Source organism: Ambystoma mexicanum, chromosome 6q (genome assembly GCF_040938575.1).
Source record: "Ambystoma mexicanum isolate Mex_15411 chromosome 6q, UKY_AmexF1_1, whole genome shotgun sequence".
NCBI classification, from domain to species: Eukaryota; Metazoa; Chordata; class Amphibia; order Caudata; family Ambystomatidae; genus Ambystoma; species Ambystoma mexicanum.
In genome coordinates this window covers 1,625,209,361-1,625,233,649 of record NC_090937.1, presented here as the reverse complement: position 1 = coordinate 1,625,233,649, position 24,289 = coordinate 1,625,209,361, and the positions used below count along the sequence as shown (strand labels likewise).

General features: G+C 48.9%; 1 protein-coding gene across 4 annotated transcripts in view; it reads left to right on the top strand.

Annotated features, from left to right (window-relative positions):
- Positions 1 to 24,289, top strand: part of LOC138516922 (transcription factor COE3-like) — a 550,133-nt gene that overhangs the window by 393,912 nt on the left and 131,932 nt on the right. For 3 of the 4 annotated variants that reach the window (XM_069632383.1, XM_069632384.1, XM_069632381.1), the window contains exons 8-10: positions 14,122 to 14,239; positions 19,265 to 19,398; positions 20,267 to 20,393. In XM_069632383.1, the coding sequence (XP_069488484.1) occupies positions 14,122 to 14,239; positions 19,265 to 19,398; positions 20,267 to 20,393 (379 nt within the window). The remainder of the gene's footprint in view (positions 1 to 14,121; positions 14,240 to 19,264; positions 19,399 to 20,266; positions 20,394 to 24,289) is intronic. The other variant, XM_069632382.1, reaches the window with a different exon arrangement.

Sequence of the window (24,289 nt, the reverse complement as noted above, 5' to 3'; positions counted from 1 at the left end):
CTTGCTAACATTCACAACTCTGTCCAGGTGTGGCATCTGCTAACATTCACAACTCTGTCCAGGTGTGGCACCCGCTAACTTTCACAACTCTGTCCAGGTGTGGCACTTGCTAACATTCACAACTCTGTCCAGGTGTGGCATCTGCTAACATTCACAACTCTGTCCAGGTGTGGCACTTGCTAACATTCACAACCTGTCCAGGTGTGGCACTTGCTAACATTCACAACTCTGTCCAGGTGTGGCAGCTGCTAACATTCACAACTCTGTCCAGGTGTGGCACTTGCTAACATTCACAACTCTGTCCAGGTGTGGCACTTGCTAACATTCACAACTCTGTCCAGGTGTGGCACTTGCTAACATTCACAACTCTGTCCAGGTGTGGCACTTGCTAACATTCACAACTCTGTCCAGGTGTGGCACCTGCTAACATTCACAACTCTGTCTAGGTGTGGCACTTGCTAACATTCACAACCTGTCCAGGTGTGGCACTTGCTAACATTCACAACCTGTCCAGGTGTGGCAGCTGCTATCATTCACAACTCTGTCCAGGTGTGGCACTTGCTAACATTCACAACCTGTCCAGGTGTGGCACTTGCTAACATTCACAACTCTGTCCAGGTGTGGCAGCTGCTAACATTCACAACTCTGTCCAGGTGTGGCACTTGCTAACATTCACAACTCTGTCCAGGTGTGGCACTTGCTAACATTCACAACCTGTCCAGGTGTGGCACTTGCTAACATTCACAACTCTGTCCAGGTGTGGCACCTGCTAACATTCACAACTCTGTCCAGGTGTGGCACTTGCTAACATTCACAACCTGTCCAGGTGTGGCACTTGCTAACATTCACAACTCTGTCCAGGTGTGGCACTTGCTAACATTCACAACCTGTCCAGGTGTGGCACTTGCTAACATTCACAACTCTGTCCAGGTGTGGCACTTGCTAACATTCACAACTCTGTCCAGGTGTGGCACTTGCTAACATTCACAACTCTGTCCAGGTGTGGCACTTGCTAACATTCACAACCTGTCCAGGTGTGGCACTTGCTAACATTCACAACTCTGTCCAGGTGTGGCAGCTGCTAACATTCACAACTCTGTCCAGGTGTGGCAGCTGCTAACATTCACAACTCTGTCCAGGTGTGGCACCTGCTAACATTCACAACTCTGTCCAGGTGTGGCACTTGCTAACATTCACAACTCTGTCCAGGTGTGGCAGCTGCTAACATTCACAACTCTGTCCAGGTGTGGCAGCTGCTAACATTCACAACTCTGTCCAGGTGTGGCACTTGCTAACATTCACAACCTGTCCAGGTGTGGCACTTGCTAACATTCACAACTCTGTCCAGGTGTGGCAGCTGCTAACATTCACAACTCTGACTGCGTTGAAAGAAGATGTGGGAGATGTACATAGTATGGAAACATTAAAACTAGCTGTGTCTTGTGGTGGCTGCATGCACAGTGTTTATGCTTCCGGCACCCTCCAAATGCATGATGGGGACTAGAAGAGGAAGGCTGCTGAGAACAGGGGAAAGAAGAGCCCTGATACAGGGAGGGGGTGCAGGAAAGAGGGAAAGCACGTGAGCAAGAGAACATGACCTGTCAGTAAGAGAGGAAGGAGTGCATATATCCTTGCTTTAATGGACCCTGTTCTCAAGTGAGCAAGAGATCAGGGCCTGTCAGTAAGAGGATAAGGAGTGCACAGATCCTTGCTTTAATGGACCCTGTTCTCAAGTGAGCAAGAGATCAGGGCCTGTCAGTAAGAGGATAAGGAGTGCACAGATCCTTGCTTTAATGCACCCTGTTCTCAAGTGAGCAAGAGAACAGGGCCTGTCAGAAAGAGGGGAAGGAGTGCACAGATCCTTGCTTTAATGGACCCTGTTCTCAAGTGAGCAAGAGAACAGGGCCTGTCAGTAAGAGGGGCCTGTCAGTAAGAGGGGAAGGAGTGCACAGATCCTTGCTTTAATGGACCCTGTTCTCAAGTGAGCAAGAGAACAGGGCCTGTCAGTAAGAGGGGAAGGAGTGCACAGATCCTTGCTTTAATGGTCCCTGTTCTCAAGTGAGCAAGAGAACAGGGCCTTTCAGTAAGAGGGGCCTGTCAGTAAGAGGGGAAGGAGTGCACAGATCCTTGCTTTAATGCACCCTGTTCTCAAGTGAGCAAGAGAACAGGGCCTGTCAGAAAGAGGGGAAGGAGTGCACAGATCCTTGCTTTAATGGACCCTGTTCTCAAGTGAGCAAGAGAACAGGGCCTGTCAGTAGGAGGGGTCTGTCAGTAAGAGGGGAAGGAGTGCACAGATCCTTGCTTTAATGCACCCTGTTCTCAAGTGAGCAAGAGAACAGGGCCTGTCAGTAAGAGGGGAAGGAGTGCAGAGATGCTTGCTTTAATGGACCCTTGCTGGCAGGCCCTGGGATGCCTCTCAATGCCCCCCCCCCGATTCCTCAAGCCCCTTCCTCTTGCTTTCATCCATGCCCAACTCGCCCCCTGATTTCTGGCACTCGGCTGGTGCTGCCCATAGCCCCGGGCGAGCACGCTCACCTTGGGAACATGGGATGCTGTGCACCAGGGTTCGATTCCCTATTCCGGTGCTTCGAAGCTTTCAGTGCCATATGCATGCCCATTGCCCTTTGCCAATATATAAATAGTGTTCGTGGGCAGGCTGCCACCATACTATAACGCCCCTAGTCACTCTTCCTTCCCTCCTTGCTTGTCGTTCATTCTCTCCTTTTAAGCAGCCTTGTGCAGCATATGACTTCTGAAAGTCCTTTCAGTATCAGCCAGGCTCAGGCAAAGTTTAAATCCACTTCTAAGCGCTACATTGGGAGTAACAAGGCCCTTTTAAATCCTCCTCTCTCTTTTACCCTTGAATCTGAGCACAACCCCTCTGTCTCTTTTGGGTAGCGGTCTCCTTTGCGCCTCTCCTTGCCCTTCTCCTCTACACAGCCCTTCCTTCCTATTCATTAGAGCGCCTTGAAGCTAAGAGTCCTGTTAATGCTGTCTCTAGTCTCCTTCCCCTTTCCCTCGCAATTCTATCTGCCAATAGGAAGACCTGAGAAAGAAATGGGACCAGTCCAGAGACTCTCCAGCGCGTGGGGAGGAGATCTTCCCTCTCTGTGGGCGGGGCCCACGAGTGTGTTATGCAGCGGTTTACAGACAGGATAACCGGATGGACCTCCTGGATTATTGCGGTGCCGAAAACCTCGAATCAGAAAATTCAGAATTCGAAAACTGCGCAGAAATCATGTAGACCATCCTTTCCCGCACCCCCCCTACCCATCACCCCTGAACCCCTATATAAGGTGAGGTGCACTTACCTATTTTACTTACCCGTGTCTGTTTCCCCCATTGCGGGGCAGACCTTCTGCCGCACGGTCAGTTTTTTTACTTTTTATATTTCCCCCTGCTTTCCATGTTGTGGAAGCGGGGACCACTCCTGCAACCCCCGAACCCATAATGCGGAATAAATGGAGCGGGGGACACCCCCGCAACACCTGCTCGCATTGTCCGGTATTATGGAGTTTGTTCTTCTTCCCCTAGCCCCACAGAGCGTTCACGGTCGTTATAGATGGGGGTGAGGGGGTGGGGGGCAGGCATCTCTTTACACCACCAGGGACCCCTCTTTCTAACAAGCACCTGCCTTGCAAGCAGCCAATCTACCCCATCTATGCCCATAGACACACCGCAGAGCACAACAGATATCACCCCAGAGCACAGGAGTACAGTAAAACTGCCCCTCCATAGCCCGGCCTACAGCCTCCAGCGCCTAAACCCACGCAACATACAACTCTCTCTCTCTCTCTACTCTCTCTACTGACTTGAACTATGGTTCCTGAGGGCGTTCAACCTACCAGCGCTTTGAGGTCATACCAATGATACACGAGGCGCTATATAAATGCCAAATAACATAACAAAATAACATGTTGGCATCACCCCATGTCCCACTCACTCCTCCTAGGCATAGCACAGATCATGCTTGCTCATCCCAGAGCCAGGACAGCACTGATATCTCTCGAAACTCACAAACAGTGCACTGTGTGGAATACAACAACCTCTCCAGCTCTTAGAAGCCGTGTGCACATTCTGCACAGTTCTATCAGTATTTAAGTATTCATAGATGAAGTAGAAGGCACCCCCAGCCATTTTGAAAAACAATATCCTTCAGCTTGACAGCTTTGCGATCTTCCCAGCACCCAGAAAATCTTATGATAGCCAGCACTACAATCTCCCCGGCACCCAAAACATCTTTATGATAGGCAGCAATGCAATCTCCCCAGCACCCAGAACATCCTATGATAGGCAGCAATGCCATCTCCCCAGCACCCAGAACATCCTATGATAGGCAGCACTGCCATCTCCTCAGCACCCAGAACATCTTATGATAGGCAGCACTGCCATCTCCCCAGCACCCAGAACATCTTATGATAGGCAGCACTGCCATCGCACCCAGCACCCAGAACATCTTATGATAGGCAGCACTGCCATCTCACCAGCACCCACAGACTCTTATGATAGGCAACACTGCAATCTCCCCAGCACCCACAGACTCTTATGATAGGCAGCACTGCCATCTCCCCAGCACCCAGAACATCTTATGATAGGCAGCACTACAATCTCCCCAGCACCCAAAACATCTTTATGATAGGCAGCAAGGCAATCTCCCCAGCACCCAAAACATCTTTATGATAGGCAGCAACGCAATCTCCCCAGCACCCAGAACATCCTATGATAGGCAGCACTGCCATCTCCCCAGCACCCAAAACATCTTTATGATAGGCAGCAACGCGATCTCCCCAGCACCCAAAACATCCTATGATAGGCAGCACTGCCATCTCCCCAGCACCCAGAACATCTTATGATAGGCAGCACTACAATCTCCCCAGCACCCAAAACATCTTTATGATAGGCAGCAATGCAATCTCCCCAGCACCCAAAACATCTTTATGATAGGCAGCAACGCGATCTCCCCAGCACCCAGAACATCCTATGATAGGCAGCACTGCCATCTCCCCAGCACCCAGAACATCTTATGATAGGCAGCACTGCCATCTCCCCAGCAGCCAAAACATCTTTATGATAGGCAGCAATGCAATCTCCCCAGCACCCAAAACATCTTTATGATAGGCAGCAACGCGATCTCCCCAGCACCCAGAACATCCTATGATAGGCAGCACTGCCATCTCCCCAGCACCCAAAACATCTTTATGATAGGCAGCAATGCAATCTCCCCAGCACCAGCACCCAAAACATCTTTATGATAGGCAGCAACGCGATCTCCCCAGCACCCAGAACATCCTATGATAGGCAGCACTGCCATCTCCCCAGCACCCAAAACATCTTTATGATAGGCAGCAACGCGATCTCCCCAGCACCCAGAACATCCTATGATAGGCAGCACTGCCATCTCCCAAGTACCCAGAACATCTTATGATAGGCAGCACTACAATCTCCCCAGCACCCAAAACATCTTTATGATAGGCAGCAATGCAATCTCCCCAGCACCCAAAACATCTGTATGATAGGCAGCAACGCGATCTCCCCAGCACCCAGAACATCCTATGATAGGCAGCACTGCCATCTCCCAAGCACCCAGAACATCTTATGATAGGCAGCACTACAATCTCCCCAGCACCCAAAACATCTTTATGATAGGCAGCAATGCAATCTCCCCAGCACCCAAAACATCTTTATGATAGGCAGTAACGCAATCTCCCCAGCACCCAGAACATCCTATGATAGGCAGCACTGCCATCTCCCCAGCACCCAGAACATCTTATGATAGGCAGCACTGCCATCTCCCCAGCACCCAGAACATCTTATGATAGGAAGCACTGCCATCTCCCCAGCACCCAGAACATCTTATGATAGGCAGTACTGCCATCTCCCCAGCACCCAGAACATCTTATGATAGGCAGCACTGCCATCTCCCCAGCACCCACAGACTCTTATGATAGGCAACACTGCAATCTCCCCAGCACCCACAGACTCTTATGATAGGCAACAATGCAATCTCCCCAGCACCCAGAACATCTTATGATAAGCAGCACTGCCATCTCCCCAGCACCCAGAACATCTTATGACAGGCAGCACTGCCATCTCCCCAGCATACAGAACATCTTATGATAGGCAGCACTGCCATCTCCCCAGCACCCACAGACTCTTATGATAGGCAACACTGCAATCTCCCCAGCACCCAGAACATCTCATGATAAGCAGCACTGCCATCTCCCCAGCACACAGAACATCTTATGATAAGCAGCACTGCCATCTCCCCAGCACCAAGAACATCTTAAGATAGGCAGCACTGCCATCTCCCCAGCACCCACAGACTCTTATGATAGGCAGCACTGCCATCTCCCTAGCACCCACAAACTCCTATGTTAGGCAGCACTGCCATCTCCCCAGCACCCAGAACATCTTATGATAGGCAGCACTACAATCTCCCCAGCACCCAAAACATTTTTATTATAGGCAGCAATGCAATCTCCCCAGCACCCAAAACATCTTTATGATAGGCAGCAACGCGATCTCCCCAGCACCCAGAACATCCTATGATAGGCAGCACTGCCATCTCCCCAGCACCCAGAACATCTTATGATAGGTAGCACTACAATCTCCCCAGCACCCAAAACATCTTTATGATAGGCAGCAATGCAATCTCCGCAGCACCCAAAACATCTTTATGATAGGCAGCAACGCGATCTCCCCAGCACCCAGAACATCCTATGATAGGCAGCACTGCCATCTCCCAAGCACCCAGAACATCTTATGATAGGCAGCACTACAATCTCCGCAGCACCCAAAACATCTTTATGATAGGCAGCAATGCAATCTCCGCAGCACCCAGAACATCTTATGATAGGCAGCACTGCCATCGCCCCAGGACCCAGAACATCTTATGATAGGCAGCACTGCCATCTCACCAGCACCCACAGACTCTTATGATAGGCAACACTGCAATCTCCCCAGCACCCACAGACTCTTATGATAGGCAGCACTGCCATCTTCCCAGCACCCAGAACATCTTATGATAGGCAGCACTACAATCTCCCCAGCACCCAAAACATCTTTATGATAGGCAGCAAGGCAATCTCCCCAGCACCCAAAACATCTTTATGATAGGCAGCAACGCAATCTCCCCAGCACCCAGAACATCCTATGATAGGCAGCACTGCCATCTCCCCAGCACCCAAAACATCTTTATGATAGGCAGCAACGCGATCTCCCCAGCACCCAAAACATCCTATGATAGGCAGCACTGCCATCTCCCCAGCACCCAGAACATCTTATGATAGGCAGCACTACAATCTCCCCAGCACCCAAAACATCTTTATGATAGGCAGCAATGCAATCTCCCCAGCACCCAAAACATCTTTATGATAGGCAGCAACGCAATCTCCCCAGCACCCAGAACATCCTATGATAGGCAGCACTGCCATCTCCCCAGCACCCAAAACATCTTTATGATAGGCAGCAACGCGATCTCCCCAGCACCCAAAACATCCTATGATAGGCAGCACTGCCATCTCCCCAGCACCCAGAACATCTTATGATAGGCAGCACTACAATCTCCCCAGCACCCAAAACATCTTTATGATAGGCAGCAATGCAATCTCCCCAGCACCCAAAACATCTTTATGATAGGCAGCAACGCGATCTCCCCAGCACCCAGAACATCCTATGATAGGCAGCACTGCCATCTCCCCAGCACCCAGAACATCTTATGATAGGCAGCACTGCCATCTCCCCAGCAGCCAAAACATCTTTATGATAGGCAGCAATGCAATCTCCCCAGCACCCAAAACATCTTTATGATAGGCAGCAACGCGATCTCCCCAGCACCCAGAACATCCTATGATAGGCAGCACTGCCATCTCCCCAGCACCGAGAACATCTTATTATAGGCAGCACTACAATCTCCCCAGCACCCAAAACATCTTTATGATAGGCAGCAATGCAATCTCCCCAGCACCAGCACCCAAAACATCTTTATGATAGGCAGCAACGCGATCTCCCCAGCACCCAGAACATCCTATGATAGGCAGCACTGCCATCTCACCAGCACCCAGAACATCTTATGATAGGCAGCACTACAATCTCCCCAGCACCCAAAACATCTTTATGATAGGCAGCAATGCAATCTCCCCAGCACCAGCACCCAAAACATCTTTATGATAGGCAGCAACGCGATCTCCCCAGCACCCAGAACATCCTATGATAGGCAGCACTGCCATCTCCCCAGCACCCAGAACATCTTATGATAGGCAGCACTACAATCTCCCCAGCACCCAAAACATCTTTATGATAGGCAGCAAGGCAATCTCCCCAGCACCCAAAAAATCTTTATGATAGGCAGCAACGCAATCTCCCCAGCACCCAGAACATCCTATGATAGGCAGCACTGCCATCTCCCCAGCACCCAAAACATCTTTATGATAGGCAGCAACGCGATCTCCCCAGCACCCAAAACATCCTATGATAGGCAGCACTGCCATCTCCCCAGCACCCAGAACATCTTATGATAGGCAGCACTACAATCTCCCCAGCACCCAAAACATCTTTATGATAGGCAGCAATGCAATCTCCCCAGCACCCAAAACATCTTTATGATAGGCAGCAACGCGATCTCCCCAGCACCCAGAACATCCTATGATAGGCAGCACTGCCATCTCCCCAGCACCCAGAACATCTTATGATAGGCAGCAATGCAATCTCCCCAGCACCCAAAACATCTTTATGATAGGCAGCAACGCGATCTCCCCAGCACCCAGAACATCCTATGATTGGCAGCACTGCCATCTCCCCAGCACCCAGAACATCTTATTATAGGCAGCACTACAATCTCCCCAGCACCCAAAACATCTTTATGATAGGCAGCAATGCAATCTCCCCAGCACCAGCACCCAAAACATCTTTATGATAGGCAGCACCGCGATCTCCCCAGCACCCAGAACATCCTATGATAGGCAGCACTGCCATCTCCCCAGCACCCAAAACATCTTTATGATAGGCAGCAACGCGATCTCCCCAGCACCCAGAACATCCTATGATAGGCAGCACTGCCATCTCCCAAGCACCCAGAACATCTTATGATAGGCAGCACTACAATCTCCCCAGCACCCAAAACATCTTTATGATAGGCAGCAATGCAATCTCCCCAGCACCCAAAACATCTGTATGATAGGCAGCAACGCGATCTCCCCAGCACCCAGAACATCCTATGATAGGCAGCACTGCCATCTCCCAAGCACCCAGAACATCTTATGATAGGCAGCACTACAATCTCCCCAGCACCCAAAACATCTTTATGATAGGCAGCAATGCAACCTCCCCAGCACCCAAAACATCTTTATGATAGGCAGTAACGCAATCTCCCCAGCACCCAGAACATCCTATGATAGGCAGCACTGCCATCTCCCCAGCACCCAGAACATCTTATGATAGGCAGCACTGCCATCTCCCCAGCACCCAGAACATCTTATGATAGGAAGCACTGCCATTTCCCCAGCACCCAGACCATCTTATGATAGGCAGTACTGCCATCTCCCCAGCACCCAGAACATCTTATGATAGGCAGCACTGCCATCTCCCCAGCACCCACAGACTCTTATGATAGGCAACACTGCAATCTCCCCAGCACCCACAGACTCTTATGATAGGCAACAATGCAATCTCCCCAGCACCCAGAACATCTTATGATAAGCAGCACTGCCATCTCCCCAGCACCCAGAACATCTTATGACAGGCAGCACTGCCATCTCCCCAGCATACAGAACATCTTATGATAGGCAGCACTGCCATCTCCCCAGCACCCACAGACTCTTATGATAGGCAACACTGCAATCTCCCCAGCACCCAGAACATCTCATGATAAGCAGCACTGCCATCTCCCCAGCACACAGAACATCTTATGATAAGCAGCACTGCCATCTCCCCAGCACCAAGAACATCTTAAGATAGGCAGCACTGCCATCTCCCCAGCACCCACAGACTCTTATGATAGGCAGCACTGCCATCTCCCCAGCACCCACAGACTCCTATGTTAGGCAGCACTGCCATCTCCCCAGCACCCAGAACATCTTATGATAGGCAGCACTACAATCTCCCCAGCACCCAAAACATTTTTATTATAGGCAGCAATGCAATCTCCCCAGCACCCAAAACATCTTTATGATAGGCAGCAACGTGATCTCCCCAGCACCCAGAACATCCTATGATAGGCAGCACTGCCATCTCCCCAGCACCCAGAACATCTTATGATAGGTAGCACTACAATCTCCCCAGCACCCAAAACATCTTTATGATAGGCAGCAATGCAATCTCCGCAGCACCCAAAACATCTTTATGATAGGCAGCAACGCGATCTCCCCAGCACCCAGAACATCCTATGATAGGCAGCACTGCCATCTCCCAAGCACCCAGAACATCTTATGATAGGCAGCACCACAATCTCCCCAGCACCCAAAACATCTTTATGATAGGCAGCAACGCGATCTCCCCAGCACCCAGAACATCCTATGATAGGCAGCACTGCCATCTCCCCAGCACGCAGAACATCTTATGATAGGCAGCACTACAATCTCCCCAGCACCCAAAACATCTTTATGATAGGCAGCAACGCGATCTCCCCAGCACCCAGAACATCCTATGATAGGCAGCACTGCCATCTCCCCAGCACCCAGAACATCTTTATGATAGGCAGCAACGCGATCTCCCCAGCACCCAGAACATCCTATGATAGGCAGCACTGCCATCTCCCCAGCACCCAGAACATCCTATGATAGGCAGCACTGCCATCTCCCCAGCACCCAGAACATCTTATGATAGGCAACACTGCCATCTCCCCAGCACCCAGAAAATCTTATGATAAGCAGCACTTCCATCTCCCCAGCACCCAGAACATCTTATGATAAGCAGCACTGCCATCTCCCCAGCACCCAGAACATCTTATGATAGGCAGCACTGCCATCTCCCCAGCACCCACAGACTCTTATGATAGGCAACACTGCAATCTCCCCAGCACCCAGAACATCTTATGATAAGCAGCACTGCCATCTCCCCAGCACCCAGAACATCTTATGATAGGCAGCACTGCCATCTCCCCAGCACCCAGAACATCTTATGACAGGCAGCACTGCCATCTCCCCAGCACCCAGAACATCTTATGACAGGCAGCACTGCCATCTCCCCAGCACCCAGAACATCTTATGATAGGCAGCACTGCCATCTCCCCAGCACCCACAGACTCTTATGATAAGCAGCACTGCCATCTCTCCAGCACTCAAAGAAGTGCTTTAAGTGAAGTATGAAAACGAGGGGAGGGGGCTGCAACGAGGGTGTGTGGCCTAAATGACTGATGTGGCCTGAAGTATCTCCAGCATGGGACAATAAGAAAGGAAAGTTGTGGGGTTACTTTTTTTAGTTGTGTGGTGCTGGGAATTCCAACCTGAGCCCTGCTGCTGACAAGCCCGTGTCGCATCCCACTGTGCTGTGTCATAGCGGCACAAAGCCATTTGTTTTATTCAATAGACTGCTTGACACACTTATATTGAATGAAATAAACAATCCAACACCTATGGAATAGCACAGTGCAACGTGACACTGGCACGTCACAGACTATGTGCATGTTTGAAATCCCCACACGGAAAGAAAAGTGGCTGTGGAGGGTATTGTGAGCCCTTGAGTGATGTTTTCGGAGACTGCCGGGCCACAGCCCACTTAAAGCCCTGAATCAAAGATCATCACAACAGAGCACAGCTCTCTCTCCGGCAGCCAAAGTGTCTTACGATAGACAGCACAGGTATTTCACAGCACCCACCGGCACGTACGCTAAATAGCACTTTTTTCGCTTCATGGTCGTTCCGGACCAGGCATGCCCCAATCACGGGCTGTTTGATATGAATCATTGTGGCCATGAGTCTGAACACGTGTGTCATATCTTCAGACAAGCATCGGGAGATCCTGGTTGCATTTTCAGTTTACATTGCACACTTTCTTACACCTACCGCTGCGCCAGCATTAGTACATTGGGGCCAAGTGTATGTGTCATTAAATGCAGAAAGGATACACATGTGATTTCAAGGTCTACAGTAATAATGTCTTATAGAGTTTACTTACAGAAAATAATTTGCATAATAAAGCCACATGACTGCATGTAAATCCTTTTAGCAACATGTTAAGCCAAAAGAATACCATTGGGGCTTTACTTTGCACATCCGAAATAGGTAAACTACAAGTCCCAGAATGCAAGGTAATACCAGCCTTAAACATCTATTTAACCCCACGGTACCTTCAGTGATTTAAGACATGTAATAAAGGCAGTTGTGTAATAAACAGAGATAGATGTGCAGATTCTGTGTCACAGGCGTCCAGCACGTTCTTAACTATGATGCTGATAACATTTGCTTAGTGACTTAAAGCAACTTTATTGTTTTGCTTATTAGGAGAGTAGACATCATGGATATGAACAAATCTTTAATTGGGCGCTGTGTGCTGCTCACTTTGACTATCACACATCTGAAGGTAACTGGTGCTTTGCGAGCTCTTTGATTTGGAAATGTTCTGTCATGCATATGAAAGGCTCTACCACTGATAAAAAGGAATGTGTTTGCAGCCTGAGCACCATAACGACCCGGCCCATAGGCTGTGTGTGTGGGTCTGCCGAGCTGAGACTTGGAAAATGGGCAGTGCTTGAGTGTCCGGCCTGAGCCAAGTCTATGTTTGGCTCAGGAGAAAGACAAGGCGTCCTTCTTGAGCCTTTGAACTAAACGTACGCGCAGTAAAGATGAAAAGAGCTAGTGGTACGGCGTACCACTGATTTATGTTACACTTCCAGCTCTGGCCGTGGGATGCTCGACTTCTTTCATGCCTGCGTGCAGGTGAGTAGATGGCGAGAGAATGCTCTGTGTTAGAAGGTAGGCTGGTGGACTCACCTGTAACCAGAGCTGGAAGTGTAATATAGATTAATGATACCCGTACCACTAGTTCATTTCATTTTTTCAGCACATGCCTTTAGTTCAAAGGATCAAGAAACGCGTTTGGACGCTTTTTCTTTTTCCCGAGCCAAATCTAGAATCGGCTCAGGTTGGACATTCAAGCACTGCCAGTTTCCCAAGTCACGGCGAGGCACCACACCCACACCCCACGTCCGTAAGGTGCTCAGGCTGCAAACACCTTCCTTTTTATCAGAGGCAGAGCCTTTCATATGTATGATGGACCATTTCCAACTCAAAGACACCGCAAAGCACCAGTTACCTCACAAGTCTGCAATAGTTAAAGGGAGCAACACAGAGCGCCCGTGTAAAGATGTGTTTATATCCATGATGTCTACTCTCTTCAGATGCAAAACAATAAAGTTGCTTTTGATGTCATTAAACACTTGTTTTGAACATCATGAATAAAAAGGAGCTGGAGGTATGTTGCAAAGAATCTCCAAATCTTATCTGAGTTCATTACACGCCTTTTATTGCAGGTCTTCAATCACTAAAAGTACAGTTCGGTTGACCAGGCTTTTCGGGTTGCCATTATCTTGCATTCTGGGACTTATAGTTTACCATTCAGGCTGTAAAATGAAAGCCACAATGATATTATTACCATATTGCTATAAGGATGTACATGTTGTCATGTGGCTTTCCTATGCAATTTGTGCTTTACTGTAGACCTTGAAATCCAAATTATTTTTACCAAGTGAAGCTTGGAAGGGATGTGGTCCAATCTGCAGACTGGATTGAAATCCTTGCTTCACTGTTCAGCCAAGGTTTGTGATCCTGGTCACCCATCCCCGCACATCTTCCCACCTCCCCCGCCCCCTGCCATCGGTCCGGCCAGCCCACTCCCTCTTTTTTGGATGCAACCCGAGTACCACTAGTTCCTTTTTTCCACATCCACCACCCCCTGTAACCAAGCTGTAAAGAAGGCTGGTTTTATACCCAATGCTCCAGAGGGAGGGCTCTGTGGTCTGAAAACCTATTCATTACATGTGTCCTTCTCTGTCCTCATTCTTTGGAGCTGACAATGTAGACGGTTTGTGAGTGCTCTCGTTTTAGGCCATGCACTGCCACGCGCGTGGTGTGAAGACACAGCCGGCCGCTGTGCTCCTGAGTCTCATGTGGTGTTTTTGTCTCCAAGGTGGTGGTGTCGACGACGGTGAACGTGGACGGTCATGTCCTCGCAGTCTCCGATAACATGTTTGTGCACAACAACTCTAAACATGGCCGCCGGGCGCGCCGTCTTGACCCAACTGAAGGTACGTCACTTCCTGTCCCCTCTATTTGTATCTCTCTTCTTCAGGCTGTGTACTACCGGCAAGTCCATGCTGGTGCACCCCGGCCCATAATGCATCTCACCTCCTCCCAACCTGCTGCAGTGGCGAGTTCATGAATATTCATGATCCAGGCCATAGAGCGCCTAGGAGGCCTGTGGAAGGCACCGAGCCTCTAGAGCACTGCAATGGCGTGGGTGGTACAATGGAGTAAGACTCGGGGCTACAGCAGGACTGAGAGACAGGACAGTGGCTGTGAGTGTAGAGTAGACACCCCTCATAAACACATGATTTATGTATGTTTAAAGAAATAAAGAACCTATAATCGAATCTATTCTGGCCATGTCCTTCCACCTCTTTCCCGCTTCTCATCACCCTGTGTCTCTTCCTGTTTCCCTGTGTTCCTCCATTTTTACTTGCTCTCATCTAATATCTCCCATTCTGGTTCCTCTTCTTCCATTTTGTTTTTCCTAGCCTGGTTTTCCTCCTCTCATAGTGGGTCTCTGTGTTTCTCACTTCTTCTCGCTCACACATTGTTAGAATCTCTTGCTGTCTCCCTGCCTTCATGATCTTTGCTCATCTTATCTCTCTTCCTCTTTTTCGCTCTCTTCACCCGGTCTCTCTTCCTGTTCCTCACTTTTTTACTTGCTCTCATCTAATCTCTCCCATTCTGGTTTCTCTTCTTCTTTTTGTTTTCATTTCCTGGTTTTCCTCCTCTCATAGTCTTACTTCCTGTTTCTCACTTCTTCTCGCTCACACATTGTTAGTTTCTCTTGCTGTCTCCCCGACTTCCTGTTCCTTTCTCATCTTATCTGTCTTTCTCTTTCTCGCTTCTCATCACCCGGTCTCTCTTCCAGTTCCCCTCTGTTCTTCCTTTTTTACATGCTCTTGTCTAATCTCGCCCATTCCGGTTTCTCTCTTTCTTTTTCATCATATCCTGGTTTTCCTCCTCTCACAGTTGGTCTTCCTATTTCTCACTTCTTCTCGCTCACACATTGTTAGTTTCTCTTGCTGTCTTCCTGCCTTCCTGCTCTTTGCTCATCTTATCTGTCTTCCTCTTTCTCGCTTCTCATCACCCTGTGTCTCTTCCTGTTTCCCTCTGTTCCTCCCTTTTTGCTTGCTCTCGTCTAATCTCTCCCATTCCAGTTTCTCTCCTTTGTTTTGGTTTTCCTACCCTGGTTTTCCTCCCCTCTTAATCGGTCTTCCTGTTTCTCACTTCTTCTCGCGCACACACTCTTAGTTTCTCTTGCTGTCTCCCCGACTTCCTGTTCCTTTCTCATCTTATCTGTCTTCCTCTTTCTCGCTTCTCATCACCCGGTCTCTCTTCCTGTTCCCCTCTGTTCTTCCTTTTTTACTTGCTCTTGTCTAATCTCGCCCATTCCGGTTTCTCTCCTTCTTTTTCATCATATCCTGGTTTTCCTCCTCTCATTGTCGTTCTTCCTGTTTCTCACTTCTTCTCGCTCACACATTGTTAGTTTCTCTTGCTGTCTCCCTGTCTTCCTGCTCTTTGCTCATCTTATCTTTCTTCCTCTTTCTCGCTTCTCATCACCCGGTCTCTCTTCCTGTTCCCCTCTGTTATTCCATTTTTACTTGCTCTTGTCTAATCTCGCCCATTCCGGTTTCTCTCCTTCTTTTTCATCATATCCTGGTTTTCCTCCTCTCATTGTCGTTCTTCCTGTTTCTCACTTCTTCTCGCTCACACATTGTTAGTTTCTCTTGCTGTCTCCCTGTCTTCCTGCTCTTTGCTCATCTTATCTCTCTTCCTCTTTCTCGCTTCTCATCACCGGGTCTCTCTTCCTGTTCCCCTCTGTTCTTCCTTTTTTACTTGCTCTTGTCTAATCTCGCCCATTCCGGTTTCTCTCCTTCTTTTTCATCATATCCTGGTTTTCCTCCTCTCATTGTCGTTCTTCCTGTTTCTCACTTCTTCTCGCTCACACATTGTTAGTTTCTCTTGCTGTCTCCCTGTCTTCCTGCTCTTTGCTCATCTTATCCCTCTTCCTCTTTCTCGCTTCTCATCACATGGTCTCTCTTCCTGCTCCCCTCTGTTCTTCCTCTTTTACTTGTTCTTGTCTAATCTTGTCCATTCTGGTTTCTCATCTTCTTTTTGGTTTCCATATTCTGGTTTTCCTCCTCTCATAGTGGGTCTCTGTGTTCCTCACTTCTTCTCGCGCTCATATCCTCAGTTTCTCTTGCTGTCTCCCTGCCTTCCTGCTCTTTGCTCATCTTATCGTTCTTCCTCTTTCTCGCTTCTCATCAACCAGTCTCTCTTCCTGTTCCCCTCTGTTCCACGTTCTTTACTTGCTCTCGTCTACTCACTCCCATACTGGTTTCTCTCCTTCTTTTTTGTTTTTCCTATCCTGGTTTTCCTCCTCTCATAGTCTGTCTTCCTGCTTCTCACTTCTTCTCGCTCACACACTGTTAGTTTCTCTTGCTGTCTCTCTGCCTTCTTGCTCTTTGCTCATTTTATCTCTCTTCCTCTTTATTGCTTCTCTTCACCCGGTCTCTCTTCCTGTTCCTCCTTTTTTACTTGCTATTGTCTAATCTCGCCCATTCTGGTTTCTCGCCTTCTTTTTGGTTTTCCTGCACTGGTTTTCCTCCTCTAATAGTCGGTCTTCCTGTTTCTCACTTCTTCTCGCTCACACATTCTTAGTTTCTCTTGCTGTCTCCCCGACTTCCTGTACCTTGCTAATCTTATCTGTCTTCCTCGCTTCTCATCACCCGGTCTCTCTTCCTGTTCTCCTCTGTTCTTCCTTTTTTACTTGCTCTCGTCTAATCTCGCCCATTCTGTTTTCTCTCCTTCTTTTCTGTTTTTCATATCCTGGTTTTCTTCCTCTCATAGTGGGTCTCTCTGTGTTTCTCACTTCTTCTCGCTCACACATTGTTAGTTTCTCTTGCTGTCTCCCTCCCTGCCTGTTCTTTGCTCATCTTATCTCTCTTCCTCTTTCTAGCTTTCATTTCCCGGTCTCCACCTGTTCCTCCTTTTCCACTTCCTCTCGTCTTATCTTGTCGCTCATTCCAGTTTCTCTCCTTCTTTTTGGTTTCCTACCCTGGTTTTCCTGCTCTCATAATCGGTCGTCTTCTTGCTCAAGCACTCTTAGTTTCTCTTGCTGTCTCCCTGACTTCCTGTTCTTTGATCATCTTATCTGTCTTCCTCTTTCTTCTTTTGTCACTTCTTTCACTTACACCTGTTTCTCTGTCTCACCTCCCAACGTTTGACTCGTTTCTCTTAATTCCATTAATTCTTATGTTTCCTTCTCCGATCTTATTTCTCTACCTTTGTCATGCTTCCTGTTTGATGTTCTCACTCTCTTCCTGTTTCTCATCCTGTTTTCTGTTTTTACTTCTCTCCTCTAATCCTGCTACTTTTCCTTTTTCTGTTTCACACTATGTTAAGGTTTGTCCTCTCTTCTCTTTTTCTCTTTTCCCCCTCTTTTTTTCTTTCACCCCCTCTTTTTTCTTTCCCCCCTCTTTTTTTCTTTCCCCCCTCTTTTTCTACACTCCCAACATTTCTCATGTGCTTTTGCTTTTCCTATTTCTCTGTTCCACTCATTCTTACTCTTGGTTGACTTTGTTGTCTGCTATTATTCCTGCTTTTCTCTTCCTTTCTGACTCTTTCATTGCTTTTATTGCTTCCATTCATTCTTTCTAAATCCCACTTTGCTGCTATGCTTCTCTCTTAACTGATTTTCAGTCTCTCCTTTATAGGTCACCTTCAGCTTCTCCTACAGTTTCATGCTCCCATGCGCTTTGTTCTGCCATATTATTTCTCATGTCATCTTATAGTCAATTTCCTTTCTCTCTTCCTCTGTGTTTCTCTTCCTCTCGCCTCTGTGCTCTACACAATTACTTAATATTTTCTATTTTTCCCTTTCTCGCTTCTGTTCTGTATTTTATTCTGCTCTGGAATTTTCTGTTTTCACACTGCATTTATCTCTTGCTTGACTACCATTTACTCCTTCAATCCACAACCAGCCTAGCCATCTGTCCAGCCATGTGACCAGGCTTCTGTCCTGCCTCCTGTCCAGCCATGTGACCAGGCTTCTGTGCAACCTTCTGTCCAGCCATCTGGCCAGGCTTCTTTCCCGCTTCCTGTCCAGCCATGTGACCAGGCTTCTGTCCGTCCTCCTGACCAGCCATCTGGCCAGGCTTCTGTCCCGCTTCCTGCCCAGCCATGTGACCAGGCTTCTGTTCGTCCTCCTGTCCAGCCATGTGACCAGGCTTCTGTCCGTCCTCCTGTCCAGCCATCTGGCCAGGCTTCTGTACAACCTTCTGTCCAGCCATCTGGCCAGGCTTCTTTCCCGCTTCCTGTCCAGCCATGTGACCAGGCTTCTGTCCGTCCTCCTGTCCAGCCATCTGGCCAGGCTTCTGTCCCGCTTCCTGTCCAGCCATGTGACCAGGCTTCTGTTCGTCCTCCTGTCCAGCCATGTGACCAGGCTTCTGTCCGTCCTCCTGTCCAGCCATCTGGCCAGGCTTCTGTCCCGCTTCCTGTCCAGCCATGTGACCAGGCTTCTATCCGTCCTCCTGTCCAGTCATGTGACCAGGATTCTGTACAACCTTCTGTCCAGCCATCTGGCCAGGCTTCTGTCCCGCTTCCTGTCCAGCCATGTGACCAGGCTTCTGTCCGTCCTCCTGTCCAGCCATCTGTCCCACCTTCTGTCCAGCCATGTGACCAGGCTTCTGTCCATCCTCCTGTCCAGCCATCTGGCCAGGCTTCTCTCCCGCCATGTGACAGGCTTCTGTCGCGCCTCCTGTCCAGCAATGTGACCAGGCTTCTGTCTGTCCTCCTGTCCAGCCATCTGGCCAGGCTTCTGTCCCACCTTCTGTCCAGCCATGTGACCAGGCTTCTGTGCATCCTCCTGTCCAGCCATGTGACCAGGCTTGTGTCCCGCCTCCTGTCAGGCCCTGTCATCAAGCTTCTGTCCCACCTCCTGTCCAGCCATGTGACCAGTCCTCTTTCGAGTGCAATCATACTCACATCTTTGTTTCGTGTCTCCTCCTCTCTGTCTGAAGCAGCCACCCCTTGCATCAAGGCCATCAGCCCGAGTGAAGGGTGGACCACTGGAGGGGCCACCGTCATCGTGATAGGAGACAACTTCTTTGACGGCCTGCAGGTGGTCTTCGGCACGATGCTCGTGTGGAGCGAGGTAGGTCTTAGACTCTGTCACTCACAATAAAAAGTCAGAAGAGACCGCAGGACTGCTTGGGTAGGCGTGAGATGACACCAGGTCATCAGAACACAGCTTAGACAGTTCTGATCATTCCTCTTCCTTAATCGGATGTAGTTGATATATGATAGGTTATTTATATCACGCTTAATACCTGGGGTTTCTAAGCGGGGACCTGGGGATCGAACCTGTGTTGCTACACGTCGCCTTGCTTCCAAGGCGAGCATGTTGCCACTGAGCTATTCTCCCGATTACAAAGGTTACATAAACAGTACAACTCCCAGAATGCATTGGTTTGTAAATATGAAAGACCAAGAGTGGAAAGGTAGTGCCTTGATGACATGGAGGGATCTGGTTCCCTTATGCTTAAAGATTCTTTATTTCAGGGGTGTACTCTCAAGTTCGATGCCTGCTCCCCCTTATTCTCGAAACTTAAATGTGGTCCGCTGGATGCCTGATGTCAGTTCAGTGATGTTACACCCTGGGGCATGATATCCTGCCCCTCCTGATTCTAGCATTCCTGCCCTTTGAACTCTTGGTGACTTGCCTGTAGACTGCATCATCTGTGTAGAGAATTGTCTGAGAGTTGAGTTCCTGGGCAAGTTCTGAGGCCCTCAGTTATGGATGGTCACATTTTGGAGCTGTGATCATATCCGAGGTTAGGCCCGGCCTAGAGGCCCTAGAGCGGGAGAAGCGTTGGATACAGTTTCTAGATTGTTGACGGCAGAAGGTCAGGTCCCACTCCACTTATTTCTGTGTTTTCTGTTGTTGAGGATCTCCAAATGCATTTGTTTTTTATCACTGCTTTCTAGAGGTTTCATGGTGTTCCCTTCCTCTCCTCCTGTAGCTGATAACGCCTCATGCTATCCGAGTGCAGACGCCGCCGCGGCACATACCTGGTGTGGTGGAAGTCACGCTTTCCTATAAGTCCAAGCAATTCTGCAAAGGTGCACCGGGACGCTTCATCTACACAGGTGAGCAACGACGCTAAGCCTATTCACCTGGTCTGCACTTACTCAGACGAGCTGACATCACACACACATGCGTGCCCATGCTTGCACACAAGAAACCCACACCCACATTATAGAGATTATTCTTTTTAAATTACTGGTGCTTTTCCACGTACATTTTGCACCAGTTGATGTTTGTCAGAAAGCTGTACCAGTCTTGGATGTGTTTGCCCCATGGGCCGTCTCATAGAAAACAATTCAGCTGCTGCAATTGGGGGCCTATCAGTGAAATAACCTAGGTTAATAACATCAGTTTCAACACCTATCCCAGATGCCAGTATACAAAGACCTAATGTAGAGGAAGATATTCTAGACAAGTTTCAACTCTTAGATTTTGCTTTATACCCTCAAGTGTTCCCACTAGTCTGTATTTTGTATTGCCTGTTTTGGCTCTAGTGCAGAGGTTGGCAACTTGTGGTTCTCCCAATATTTTGGACTTCAACTCCCATCATCCTTCGCTCAGTGGTGGAAACTGACATTTTTTTACTGGGGGATCCCACCTAGCTTAGGACTCGGAGGGGTTCAGCACGGGTTGGGGCTATTTTAGTCACTCCCATAAACATTGGCCTCTCAGCCCCTCAAAAGAGGAATCATGAACACCTGGAAAATAGCAGAATTTATTATAATGTTGTCAGAAAAGTACACAATGTTCACACCTTTTGAACCCCAAAAAAGGTGCATCAACACTTCCCGTACTGTGCAACATTGACAGGGGATTTCAGGGCACTTTTGCTAAGACCCTCGTGTGGTCTTGTGGGGAAGTGTCTAGCCTAGCCACCACAGTTCAAATCCCCCAACACGAACACCTTGCAGGATTCGTAAATAAATGTGAAGTGCATACCAGTTCCCTGAGATTGGGCAGAATTTTTTTTCCAGAGCCCAGGACCGGGAAGATCGGGCCCAATCAGAGAACTGCCCTCACCATTGATTATGTTGGATAGGGCTGATGGGAGTTGTAGTCCAAAACATCTGGAGAACCAAAGTTTTCAGACCCTTGCTCTTCCTGTAATGCACTGGTCGGCGTGTGTGTGCTTTATTCAAGTTGTGTGTTGTTTCATGATGTGCCTTCATTCCATCCTGTAGCTGCCATCATGTAGGATAGAGACGGCAGGACTCTGGGTTGAGATGTCCACTCCCTCTATTGAGACCCTTGTCAAACACAAACAGGCAAATAAGTCGCTGGTTGCTTCACCGGGGCGTTGTCGCCTGCATGGGCCCCTTGTATGGATAAGGGCGAGCAGCTCCTTTGTAGGCATGTCTTTTATGCTTCTCCTCTCGCATAAACCCACTCCAGTGGTGATTCCTCTTGGGGCCACTCCTCCACATACACAAGATGGATGGTGAGTCCCAAAGAGTTGTAGGCCCGTCTGCTTGTCTAATGCACCAATCACCCCTCTGGACATCCTGACCAGTGATAGGGTCTTGTTGCATTGTAACTCTGCCTCCCCCCTCTCACGTCTGGGTAGCCATCCTTTCCAACCCGGTTAGGTTTGCACCCCTTTCCCAACCCCATGTGAACGGGTCCCATCATGGCTGCCGCCACGCCTCCTTTGGCGTTCTTTTTCCCGTTGGCCTCTCTCGGCTCCGGATCCTTGGCCAAAGTGGTTTTCAGAGCGGGTTCAACCACCTCGAAAGCCGGGCTGCTCCTTCCACTGCCAGACTGTGCTGCAAACAACCCTGCGTTGCTGCCGTGCATCGTGACAGACACCGTCTTCAGGAGCCCAGCGTTGTCGCACCGCAGTACCACCATGCCCCGTGCTCCGGCAATCACACCGAGGTGAGATCCGGTACCATGTCCCCCAGGGTCTGCCCATGCTCACACTTCCCTACACACTTTCTGAGTTCACACGTTTGGTACAAGTCAGTTTCCTACTGGCAGAATGTTGTGTAGAGTGCAGACCAGGTCCATCTGTTTGCCATACCCAATAACGTCACCATTCTCAAATTCTGTCAGTGAAATGCGAAACACCCAACTCACTAAACAGGAGTGAGAGTTATGTCATAAACCCAGTCTAATGGTCATCAAGTGCTATTTGAAACATGTTATCCTTTTAGCCTCCTATAGAAGAAAGGGAACCTTACATATCCTTTAGGAAAGTGTACTCCGCTATTTCCCAAGTAAGATGTCTTTGTCAAAGAGTCAAAGTACAACAAAGGGACTTGTCTCCTTGATGAGCCACTGCTGTGGTGAGCAGTGTCTTTGAGGTAAAAGACCTGTAGACACGGGGTCAAATAAATAATGAGCAGCGCAGCTGTGACATGTGTGTTTAAAGTAACAGTCATCTGTGTATTGTTTATTTATTTAATTGTTATTTTAATACCATATCTGAGTTCAGTATCTAAGCGTGGATCCGGGATTCAGAATCTCTGTTGCTGTGCGTGGTCTTGCTTCCAAGACCAGTGCCTTGCCCCTGTGCTATCCTCCGTTCAGAATGATTGGAAGACTTAAAAAGTCTTCAAATTCACCTGTGAGTAGTGTTGGGAGTAAGAAACGGGAACCTTGCATGTGTGGAGCAAGTGACCATTTGAGAAATGATGGTGGGGGCAGGATGAGCAAAAGTGGAGGATCATGGGAAGTGGACGTTTGTCACACATGGTGGGGAAATGTTTCAGGTCCTCTGTGGAGCTGGTGAGCATTGCATTCTGGGTGGTGTTGCTGCTTGCCCCGTGTGCTTCGTTGTTCTAGTTTGTAAAGGCCTCTTTATTTTAGACAATGCCGCTGGGGCAATATGGCTGTCTCTTTTACCAGGTAATTGTAGCCTCAGTTAAGACCAGAGCGTTGTGCTCTGGTCCCAGCACTCCTCCAGACTGTGGCCACTGCCATGGAAATGGAAAAGGGACTAAGTTCCTTTTTCTATGGTGGTGCCATCTAGTTTTTTGTTTTTTTAAAGGAGATTGGGCTTGTGCAATAATTGCGGAGCCCATCTCCCGTAAAATAATGTAACTATCCCAGGGTACAACTAGCTATCACACCTCATCGGGGCTGCATACATGGCCACTTTGCTCGGGCCTGCCTAGGCTAGGGCAGGCAGGCGGTTACTAGCCATGTACACCCCACAAACTCTGGGGTGATTGCTGTATTAACACAAAGGGCAGTGGAGCAACCAATCAGGTTGCTTAAATCGTGGACTGACTCTATCCATCCAAGCCTTCATTCCTAGCAACCTGATGGTGGCTAACCCCCTGCCATCTTCCCCCACCCTCCATGCCCTTGAAATGTCCTGTCACTCCCACCCCGAGCCCCACTTACCTGATTTCATCAGTAGCGGTGATGTCCCACCGGCGCTCCTGGTGCTGCTCCGTCTTCCTTGTGGCCACCATGGAAATGGAAGAGGAGCACCTCTTGGAGCCACGTGTTCCAGCTCTTAATAGTGGCCATCTTGAGTTAGTTTGTTGTATGAATGAACGGAACTCTGCGAGGGGCACCGTTAATTCATACAGCAAATATTGCTTTCAGAACCCCGGAATCTAGGGTGCTAATAGCAATAACTACCCATTCCATGGACTGGAACTGGTGCTAACAATACCGGAGACCCGTGTTAAAGGCCCTCGCTAAGCTCCAGCCTTTAACTTGGGCCCTGGGCCATTACCACGGGTGGTTATTGCTTATTTATAATAATGGAATATTGGCCAGCCATTGTTAACAATTGGTCTCCAGAGGGTCTTAACCTCTGTGACAAACGTGTTTCTCACCCAACATTCAGCCTCTTTGCTCAGTGGCTCCATAAGCCAGCCTTCCACCAGAACTATGCTCTGTGGAAAGTTCTGAGAACCCTCGCCATGTGTTTGGTTTTCCTTAGCCGTATTATAACAGCATTACAGGCAGAACCACCAGATCGTCCAACTCATTACAACTAACA